Source organism: Aptenodytes forsteri, unplaced genomic scaffold (genome assembly GCF_000699145.1).
Source record: "Aptenodytes forsteri isolate BGI_AS27 unplaced genomic scaffold, ASM69914v1 Scaffold71, whole genome shotgun sequence".
In the NCBI taxonomy this organism is placed as follows: Eukaryota; Metazoa; Chordata; class Aves; order Sphenisciformes; family Spheniscidae; genus Aptenodytes; species Aptenodytes forsteri.
The window spans coordinates 2,905,861-2,917,662 of NW_008795923.1; the positions used below are offsets into that span (position 1 = coordinate 2,905,861).

Below are 11,802 nucleotides of genomic sequence, written 5' to 3' on the forward strand. Positions count from 1 at the left end.
CTTCAAAACTTAAGGCCTCCGTTCTGTGTTGCACAGTGGTTGCCTGCTCGTCTTCAGCAAAACAGCAGATCTGGAAAACTTAGCTTGGCATGCGGTAACCTTTATAGTATCTCCTTTTTTAATCACTATTACAGAGGTGTCATTTCTGCATCCATACGACCACTGACTGCAGCAATGTCCCTCAGGGATCTTAGAGTTTACCAGTTCCAAATTGCAAAGAAACAAAAGGTGCTCACAAAGGATCTGAATTTATTCTGAGGAGTTCTTTGTTAGTTACCTTTACAACTGGGGGTTAGTGCATGCTTATGCAGTATTTTGTCAGGACAGGACAAAGGTCTAGAAAATGTCCTATAAAGGGTCAATATTTCCCTAGTAAAATGATGGATTAGATGGTCTTAATAATGATGTCTTCTGCTAACTTTGGATTTTTTGCTTCAAAACTAGATAGCAAAAGTGGCCACTACTTCTGAGAGGCCTTTCAGAAGAAGGTAAGAACTCATCTAACCCTGAAGAAAGTGTGTAAAAAGATATTTTATTTAATTTCTTAACAATGGACTATAGAATGCCTGCAGTATCTGAAATGTGACAACTCAGCTTTAGTTCAGAAACACTCGTTTTGCGTCCCCTGACTTGAATGTTAAACCTTTTTATCTCAACTTCTAATCTTTTGCGATTTTTATGCGTATGTTCCATTATCAAAGGTACAGGTTTTCTAGAGAACAAAGATAAGGCAGACACTAGTCCAAAAATACTTTTAAGAATTCCCTGATAGAAGCTGATGTCCTCAAATGATAGTAAAACAAAATGTAATCACAGTTTATGTTATGGATACATTCATGTATGATTAATAAATTATTAGTATGCAGTGTAGCAAACTAACAATTATAGAGACGAACAAGTTAGTATATTATTACAATCTTGGCTTGCAGTCATTTAAGAGAAGAACTACCAATATGCTTACAGCTCCTCATGTCTGTCACACACCGATAATATCCATTAAATACTTTTAGCCCACTAAAGATTCCTTACCGCTTATAAATGAAGTCTAAGTATAAAGCTTTACTTTTCAGTGCTGTAATCTGAACTACAGAAGTTTCCTACCCGGGGTCTTGAGCGCACTTGTTCCTGCTTTGTGCCTGGACTGAGTTGTTCCTACTTGTGCAGTCATGCCTCTCCTCCAGGATCCGGTCTGTGAAACAGAGAGAGATGCTTTCTGTCCCCCCTTCTCTGACTCTTCAGACAGCCCCGAAGGAAGGCCTTTCCACTTGCCACTGCTGTCTACGCTGCTGTCAAAATCTTCCTCTGGTTTCTTCAGTTCTTCAGTGCTGCCCCAAGTTTCGCTGTCCGTAACTGAGCGCTTCTCCGAGTCTGTCTTCAGCTACAAGAGATTTGCATGAGAAATAGTCAGTCTCAGCATCTTCAGTATTTGCTGATTTCTTAAATCACAGGAGGGGAGGAGAATAAGCGTATTGATTTGTTTGTAGCAAGGGCCATGGAAACTTCCTGTCTAAAACATTAGTATCCTGGTCCCAAAAGTTTAAAAACATCGCCATTTTGGGAAGACATTTTTCTTTTTTCTTTTATTTTCAAAAGATTTCAATTCTTTCCTTCATAGATAAACCATAATGAAGTGAAGCATAATTTACTCTAATCATCAGTGGTGATACCCTCACCACTCCTCAACTCCCTCTGAATTTCACTGTGCTGAGAGGCTTTACTAAAAGCTTGAATGGGGGAATTCCTAAATATACCACTAAAATCACCTCAGTCTGGTTTCATGCCTTTTCCTACCCAAATCTTCCACTGACCAAATTAGGAATAGTGCTCCAGCAGCGCCACTACTGAGCAAGGATAACATCTTCAGCAAAATTATCAGTGCTACAGCTGATGGCTTCTCTACTGGTTTGTCTCCACTGAAACGAATTGTTTCCAACAAAAAACTCACTCCAGCTGTATCAGCTAGCAGAGCAGCTGGAAGAGAGACTTACTCAAGCACTACCCACCAGCGGGGTGAAGGTAACCAGCTGGGGTCATGCTTGCTCCAAAACTCAGACCCATGTGGAAGATGCCCCAGTGAGGACCTAACACCCCTGCAGCATCTGCTTTCCCTGGTGTGTGCTGATAAGGATGTGCTGCAAGGAGCAGCCCAACAAGACAGACAATGTAGAAGCTGTGAAAGCCACTTAAGTAGAAAGGTTGGAGACTGACCCTACCCTCTGTGTTTGACAAAACTCACGTTCTTTGTGCTGGCAGGCTGTTCGTTGTAACCCTTCCTCCCGTGTTTTCCTGCAGCCTCCTGACCTCAGCCTCAAGCCTTATTTGCACATCATCATCTCACCAGTCCTGCTTACCTCTGCCCTTCTTTGACAGCAAAAAGCGGTGCTGCTCTCAGGTATCACTCTTCATTACTTTTGTCTGATGTAAGCACAGCCCTATCCTCATACAGCCAACCTAAGTGGGACTGCAAACTGGATCGCATTCAGGGGAGGCCTATTTGTTATTCTGTGTTGCCACAACTCCTTCTCCACAGAGACCCCTCTGTGGCTGTTTCCTCGGCACTGCTGTCATAAGTAGGATTAATACTGATTATATGACCGACAGAATAATCGGTTGCTGTTTACATGTTTGTCATTTGAGGCATACAAAATGCAAAAGCTCTCTGCACTTCCATAATTTCATATGTGCTTTGGAGACACGAGCACAGATTTTGGGTAAGGATTGATGGGAAAAGAGCCCAAGCAAACATCTACACAAATACTGCAGGGTACTTCAGAAGAGAGTTTTCATTAGTGTTATTGTTACAACATGTGTAATGCTCCCAGAACTTTTCTCATAAATGAACGGTTATAAACACATAGCTATACATTTTTAAAGCAAACTGCATTATTTCCAAGAAATGACAAGTATAATACTTTCTAAAAGCCTCTCTTCACCATTATGGGATCCAAAAAGCGATGTTAATCCTCTTTTAATAAGAAAACAACAACAAAATATGCAATTTCTGCCGCAGGCTATAGCCAGCTTGCACTGCTCTGATCACTTAAAAAGACTGCAAAAGGGATCTCGGTGTTGCATGAGTATGTCTTACACCTGGAGAACAGCTGGCAAAATATTTATATATTCTGCTCATCTCAGCTTCTGACTGAGATTGCAGGCTAGCATGGAGTACAGCGTGTTCTGATTAATCTGCCTGGTAAAGGCAGACCTGATAAAGGTCTATTCCTAGTCTTCATAACATAAAGCAACTCTGGCAGGAAAGCAACATTTGAACATGTGCTGCATCTCTGTCTATCACTGAACAAATTGCAAATACCATCTGGTTGAGCAGCTAGAACATGAGATCACTCGAATGAAAAACCCACAAAGAGTTAAATAGTCAGCCTGAGATTTCCCAGTCATGATGATGATGATGATGATGCAGTGGAACAAGTAAGCCAGGACTAGCTGGCCATCACTGTTGATGTGAAAGGGAAGAGGCTGATCTCCAGTTAGCAACCACGGGAGACCCTGATGGGGTGGGAAAGGCAATGGTAAGGGCTGAAGAATGCTGGCATCTGTGCGAGTATCTTTGCATGAGTACGACATTGGTCTGAAATCTGTCCTGCTGCAGATTAAAGTAATCTTAATTCCCAAAGTAACTTTATTTCCCCATTGTCTGGAGGAAACGACAAACGTGTTTTTCTCCTGTTGACAAAGTCTGCCACAATCTGCCATTTACAAAACAGATCTCTGAATTGCAGGCACTGGCTGCCTGCAGAAGTCTAAATGGAATTGGCAGTGTCAGTCTTGTGTCCTGAATACTTGACATCAAATCACTGGAGGCAACAACTCTTCCCCTATGCTGAGTGTTCAGTCTTGAAGTTCCCCGCCTGTACACAGATGACATGGCAGAGAATACTTTTCTATTGGGACTAACTTTTCTGTTTTTCTTTCTTTTTTGGGGGGAACTGAGTCCTGCAAGCATTCTGTATTGTCTTTTTCATCACTTGCAATTTTGAGGGGAGCTGGGAAGAAATACTGGGATACAGAATACAAGGGCTTGAGAAAGAGAGAGAGAGATACACACATATATATGTATTACGTATATAGCTTGTGGCTGTACGCTGCTCAGAACTCTATTTTGACACTACGCATTGTCAGCTTGTGGGCCCATGGGACACTTTCATTCCTGGACCTAAGTGGGGAGAAGAGAAGCTCTGCCACCTGTGGGCTCCTTCCTTCAGCCTCTTTCCTCCCAGTGGCGAGAACAGGGAAAGGGCAGTACCGCCTATGTATTTCTTCCCTGATATGTGTCAGCTCATGAAAAATGAAAACTATCTTATTTTAAATTGTGCTATCTGTTGAAAGAGATACTCCAAATGGGATGAAGTGAGTAGAAATCCACCCATCACAGATGCTGTCATATGGTGTTTTCTTGTGTTAGGGTGCAGTGGAGGCTGGGGGCTTCCTGGGGCTGGGACCAGTGGGGGCTCCCCCAGGGCGGGCAGAGCAGGGTCTCGCCAGCCAGCACCTTCAGCAGTAGGATGTGCCCTTGAAGCAGGGCATCTGAGGCCTCAACACACGGGTCAGGATTGGGTCAGTGGGGTCCATGGGCTTCTTGCACACAAGTGTGACAGAGGAGTTTGCAACATATGAATATTTCATTTGTTTCAAAGGCATTGATACTAAACTTTTTTCTTTGTTATCCTGCACGCTTGTGGGGTGTTGCAAGAAATGGCAATGAAAAGCTACTCACCTGGGCATGAGTGTTCTTCATTGAAGAGGCTGTTATATTGGAATAAGAGCTGACAGATGAGGTGGTATTCAAATCATCCGTGCTGAGGTTGTCAAGAGTATCACTGAGGCCACTACTAACTGAGCTGCTGTCATCCCAGCTGCAGAGAAAGGAGCACATCTACTTTAAAGACTGCGTGTCAATAGGCAGAAAGCATCTCAAAATCAATAGATGCGATTACTTATTCTTCAAGAGGTTTACCAGAAAATTTTCAGTAATATTTCCTAATGTACAATGACTATTAGTTTTCAGACTTTTTAATTAATTACTCACTCACTGTCAAGTGGTTGCTTGTTCAATTAATGAAAGACCCAGGTGCCGTTTAAAAAATTAACATCAGGTCTAAGCAAGCGCTAGTGTAAGTCATTAAAACAGGCTGTTTCATGCTTCATTGCCATCACATTCAGTACACTGGCAGGGAAATCCATTAAACCTACTGGTATTGCTAGCCAAAGCATTATTAATAGCTTGGAGAACACCTGATGGATTTCCAGGCTACAGAAAAATAAAAGGAGTATCTCTTCCGCAGCCTAATCGACTATCAGCAGGAAGCCAGTATTTCCACAAGTTTTATTTTCTTGTCTTCAGCCTTTGTCTAGTGAGTGCAATGTCATCAAAATAGGATTCCCTGACAATACAGTCACCAGAGTTGACAGAGAACACATTATACGTCTCTCAAGAAACACAGGCTGTCAACTCTTCTGCTTTGGGAGATTGAGGCAGAGGATGCAAATGAGAGAAAGGCTACTCTTATAGAAAAGTCATTTACCTACTCTGACAAAAGCCTTGCTTTTGTACGGAAGGGAGGTTGATCTGTGTTTCTCAGACCTTTCTCTACACAATTGCTTCTCCATGGTGTTACATTATGACTTTTAGCTTATTGCCATATACAACAGTATTCTCCCAGTTTTGCTGCATCTCCACCTGTTAATCTTGTTCTGGATTATTCCCAGGCCACAGAGTTTGAAAAGTATTCACCTTATCCCACTTGCAGTGGGATTCATCTCCTATAGTTTTAGCTATATAAAAGTTAGGTATCTCATTTAAACTATCTATCTAGGTGCCCTCTCTAACCAGTCCAAAGAAGCAGGCTCCTCTAGGAGGTAATTCATCCTGGCTTAAAATGTCTCAGGTTTGTGGGATGAACTGTCCACTGAAGGTACCCCTTTATATCTTTCCCTCTCCTACAGAGGAGAGGGTTGATAAAGCCTGTTCTAGACACATAACTTCTGGAGAGACAAAGCTAGGTGACATGTTTATGCATGCTGGTAAAGTCCAAAACACAAAAGAGAGTACATGATATCCTTGTTTTGCTGTAGCCTACGTCATGAGCCACCGTTTACAAAAAAATCTAAAATTCAATCCCACAATCGAGTTGAAGCTCAGTACTATTGCTACTAGTCATTCAGACCAAACAAGGAAAATATCTCTGAATCCTTATTTTACACGTGGTGTCTTGGGAGACTAAATTCACTTGTCCACTTCTTCATGGAAGGCTTTAGGAAGTCATAACAGAAGTGACAGTGAACTGCATGGTACAGAATGTGTGCTGATGCACCAGAAAGTTCAGTGCACTGGTCTTGTATCATAGCAACTGCAGCAAGCGTTACCTTTATTTTGCAAAAGGTAGAAAATCACATTAGTAAGCCGGCTCAGTGACAAGATAAACATATTTCAGAGGGCAAGAGTTTATTACAGTGCTGCACTTTCCACCATTGAGTACAATGACTACAAATAAATATGTCTTCTGCAACATTTCCAGGTACTATACACACCAGTGATTTAATAATAAAATTTAATATCTAAGAAATTATAATATCATACCTTATAGGCTGCCCACATTCATCTAAAAACCATCTCTGAAGCACTAGTTATTTATACTTTCTGTATTTTTCACTGTCTAATGTGATATGGAATTTCACTGATGCTAAAAAGCCATTATTCAACTGCTATGTACCACATGGGAATATACCTTGTATAACAGTGTTAAGACGTAGAACCTTAAAGATGGATAGAAACATAAATAATACTAAATGCGGTTAGGTTTTAGAAAAGATAATATGCCCTCATTAAAAGATACTTTAAAAAAGGAAAAAAAAAAATCATAAGCCAGATCCAAAATGGGATCTATCAGGTACTTTCACAAGCAACATGAACTTTTAATGTATGACATTCATGTCAGTTAATACTTGACCATCAGTTTTCTGAGTCTACTCTAAGAGCCTGGGGACCAAGATCAATGTTTAATTCTGTTTCTTCATGTTTGTTTGTTATTTTATTCTATTTTAATTTTTGGTACTTCATTTCATGCTCATTTTTCTCTGTAAGAAGATTCACATTTTCTAAATACTGAAATAGTTCAGCTGATTCACAAAATACAAACATGTTCTCTATAGCTGAAGTTTTCAGGCAAAAAATGACTATGATCATGTTTCCTTTCTATTATGGCTTCTCTGTGGTGTTTCACACTCATCACACCTCACTCACCAGTGGATTATTAGTGGCTTCTGGGAACACTCACGGCCATCTTGTAAGATATGCAGAAGATTATTTTGACACCTCCACTACTGACCTTTCAGTCATCACTATATCTGTCTGGATTTTTTTTCTCTTATGATAGGTGCTCAAAATGTTTTCTAAATTTGGGGGCTTTCATACCACCAAATTTCTGCTAATACTCAGTATGCCTGTAAAAAAGAGGAATATCCAAACCCTCTTTCTTTCCTGTATGGCATTTTTCTAGGGACTATTAGAGAAACCGATTCCTACTTGAAACAATGTTTTGTACCAACCTCTTGAAAATACATAGTAAAAATGGAAAACTCCAACAAAACAGGCTGTATCAGCCACCCTTTAAGTGCCTTGTCCAGAGTTGGTTTAACTTGTTCATGCAGCTAAATCTTTTCTCTTTCAGTACTTACTGTTTCCACCTTTTCAGCCCTCTTTCCCCATGTCTAGATAGTATAGTTGCTATCAGATGAGTTAATATAATTTTTGGATAATGAAGATGCCTTATTTATAATTTGGAAAAAACATCTTGATGATTCATATTCATTTCTCCTTTGAACTAGCAAATGTGTGACAAACAAATCTGGTAAAATCAGACGTGCATCACCTCGAGATTGAAAACCCATTCTTGGGAGTCTGCAGCAAATTCTCACTGTAATTTTTGTTCTTGTTCCTCCTACCTCTCATCAAAACAATATTCATTGTCAAACTGTACCTAAGAGACTTAATATAGGCTTTTAATATACTGGCTAAGATTCAACTTTCGTTTTCATTTTATCTTTCATTTACTTTTCTCTTTTTCATGCATCCTACAGAGTTTATGACAGGTCAGGTTAGCATCGCTGCTTATTAATGCCTGACACCACTTCCCTTTTTAAAACCACATTTTTGTTACTTATAACATTGGCAAAATCTGCTTTTTTTTTCACACTGGGTGTCAGCTTCAGGTCGATTTCTTTAAAAGAAAATGTCAGCAAATGCAATTCAGCTATCTGGGAGACTGATGCTAAGAGAAAAATGCCCTGTTTTGACAAGTTCTGGCAACCTTTTCTTTGAGAAACCTCTGGATCCCAAGAGGAACTGGAGAAGAACCTTGAAATTCAGCAAGCTATAATCTTCAAATTAAGGATGTGCATTTTGCTGTTTCTAAGATAAATCCTCTCCAATCTGGATAATTTATAAATCTCTTCAAAATCACTGTTTGCATATGCCTGACAGAGATTTTTTTCAGCTAACTGGCCAAAGGTTCCTCCCTACCCAGCGGCTCAGCTCAGCCTGCAGTGTGTTGCCTGGTTCTGGGTTCAAATCAGCAAACGGAGAGCAAGCAAACAGCCCAGCAGTCACTACTCTCATTGTGAACATATGTAGCAACACAGTTTTTGATAACATACTATTTTTTCCTCTAGAAACGCTTCATTAATTTAGTGCTTATAAGAGGTCTGCTCTAGGGATGAATCTGAATTTTGCATAAAAGCAAGCTGCCTTCTGTCATTTTTCAAAGAAGTTGAAAGACTTCTGTAACAAAAGGGACTACATGAAGCATGATTGAAGCCCCTGGTGTACCTGCAACCTGAAAGATATTAGGTGACTGCTTTAACCAACTTATTTAACAAGCTGGACACCAATAAAGAGCCTCTGATTTTCTTTAGAGCTTAGCATCTGACTTGTAAAGATGTAATGCATGCAAATGTGTGCTTTGAACCTCTAGTTTGCTGCAGGGGTATCTTAAAATTTAGGTTACCAGCAACTCAAACTTCATGTCAAAAACCAGCAGCTATTTTTGGCCTTACTATTGCTGTACCTCAGCTTTCCATCTGTAAAATGGACAGAATACATGCACAAATGAGTTTGAAAACAGTCTCTGATAACTGTGGATACTCAGACACTACACTAAAAAGCACCTTAAAAGAGCCTCTTTCTCTTCAGAAAAATGTTCAAATGGCATATGATAAATAAAATAAGGGGCTGCACATGATAAATAACAAGGAATACACAAAATGCCGAATAACTGCTTTAAAACTGAACACCCTCAATCTACACATTATATAAAATAAGGACTCTAGAGATTGGGTTGACCAAACCATGATTGCCTGAAAATGTATATGCACAATGAATTAAGGTTACACAGGCAACCCTTTTGTTACTTCTCAGTGCTTTTACAACCTCATTAAGTTCTTTTCACACAGCATGAGTAACATTCAGCTTTATCAACGTTATAATTCTGATAATTATTCCATCGTTTCAGTCATACACAGGGCTGAATCAGAGCAGGGAATTTGTACTGCAGTAGGAATGCCCCTTCACCTTGGGAGCTGGAGCAGTGTGCCCAACCATGTGATAGGCACCAAGGGGTGGCTTCCCTCCCAACCCCTGGTTAGATTTATGGCCACTGTGTTACAACCTTCATCCAGAAACATACCTCATGCTTTTTGAGTTTGCCCAGGCTCTTCGCAGTAACATGAAAAATATTCTTTCTGCTTAGAAGATCTGTGTTTTTCTTTGATGCACTAGGTGTGCCTATGAGGTTATTTGCACTAGCTAAAACTCATCCTCTAATTCTAGCCTGCATCTTTCAAATCTGAACAGTTCTTGCTCATTTTGAAGCAAGAAATAACACTTCTGCTGGAGAAGACTTCCACATTGTCTCTAATTGCTGAAGATGGCTATGAATACTGTACACATTCCAGTGCTCCACAAATTGCTCCAAATGCTTCAAGCAAAGTTCCAACTCCTTGATCATATCAAATACTCCATGAAGTTGAGGAATCCACAACTTGCTATCTACACAATTGGTTAGTCTCCACTATCACTCTGTCTTGCTTTCATTAGTGTGCGTTAGTACTGAAAAGATCTCTCCGTAATAATCCTCTCATTGACCTTTCTACAGCATAGTTGTTCTAGAAATAGCAAGGTGTCTGAAGTCAAAATACCCGGTGCTTAACATCAGCGTGTAGATCTGAACAAAGATTATAAACGTATTCCCATAAGTATTCCCTCAAATGGAAAGATAAATTGCACTCAGCTGTGCTCATGACACTTTTGTGTTTGCTTTCCACAAGTATTCGGTTTTCTTCACTTGAAAATAATCCAATTCTGAGTTCACACGCTGAAGTATATGAACCAAATGAGGAATATTTTATATGGGATTAGACATTATTTCACACAGCAGGCGGGCAAGCCAACAGAGCTCTAGGGCAAAGATGCAATGAAACAAGCCAGATAATATTTGATTGTACCCTACATAATGAAGACCTGCAGAAATACACAACAAATTTTTCTACGTGTTTTGCGTGATGGCTGAAAATACAAAATGCACTGCATTGGGAGGCCAACAAATCCTGAAGGTACATGACAAGAGGAAGTGGTACTAACAATCTGTGTTAGCTCCATGGATACCTAAAATGTTCTCCTTTCACAGTACTTGTTTCAGAAAATCAAAGCAGTCTCTAATTGCAGACAAGACACGGCGGAGCGCCCAACCACAATGATTGTTCCTTCCACCCTTCCTGTTTCTATTTTCAGCATTTTCCTACAAGTCCTTAAACTTGCCAGCTCAGTGAAGTCCACCATACTGATAAGCTGTGTCAATGCCTGGAATTTGTTTCAGCATTGGCGTACTTCATTAATTTTTGAGAGCACCTCCTGCCAAAGTGGCCTAAGTATGCAAATGAAAAAGCTTTTCACAAGCAGATCATCAGACATATGAAGGCAGCAAGACTCCAATCAATGTGCTATCGAGGCTGGAAAAGTATGGTTCCTTCAACGCATCCAGCCCTTGGCATAGTTTGATGAGTTGCTGGCATTTTTTTCTTTGGTCCATTACCCATTTTTGCAAGCAGAAGCAGGAACTACAGCTTGAAGAATACAGCTCTAGAAAACAAGAACAAAACCTTTCCTCTTAAAACATTCATTTAATCAAAGTAACTGTTGTATGTAGGGAGGTTTGTAACTCTGAATGAAAAATAGCACTGTATTTGTCACATGCTTTGTACTGCACATGAAGGGCTTTAGGCCACCGTAGCAGACCTACGATCCTTGTGTCTTGCTTAGGAATGAGAAATCCTTAGTCACGTTCTTGCTAATGCCAGCGGAACTCACATATCCCCAGGGACTTGTGTATGGATTTGGGATTCAGGGAATCTGAACAAACGCATTTAGCAAAACAACCTTTACTTGCTTTTTATAGCAACTCTGAGCTTTCAAAATGTTAAAACACTTTTAAACACTTCTAAATCGTTCATTACCACAGTGGGTACATATAGGGCAGTGCCCACATGTATTTCTGCTGCTGAGGGGAATGGTCTTAGAGGACAAATAAGATACCTGAAATCATGACAAAAGAGTAACATTCGGGGCTGAACAGAAACTTAACTCCTGCTTGTGTGTTTGAGCAGCCGGCAGCTCTCACGAGGGCGGCTGACGGAAGGGTGCGAGGAGGGCACCTCTTCGAAGGAGAGGCACTCCACGGGCCGAGTGGGGGACTCGGCGTGCACATAACCCAGCAACTGGGCACAGGTCAA

At 40.5% G+C, this 11,802-nt stretch overlaps 1 protein-coding gene across 2 annotated transcripts in view; it reads right to left on the minus strand.

Moving 5' to 3' along the window:
• The window catches only part of NAV3 (neuron navigator 3), a 284,264-nt gene that overhangs the window by 65,523 nt on the left and 206,939 nt on the right, over positions 1–11,802 (minus strand). For both annotated transcript variants that reach the window (XM_009284931.1, XM_009284930.2), the window contains exons 13-14: positions 4,742–4,874; positions 1,102–1,378 (exon numbers count right to left, since the gene is read on the minus strand). In XM_009284931.1, the coding sequence (XP_009283206.1) occupies positions 1,102–1,378; positions 4,742–4,874 (410 nt within the window). The remainder of the gene's footprint in view (positions 1–1,101; positions 1,379–4,741; positions 4,875–11,802) is intronic.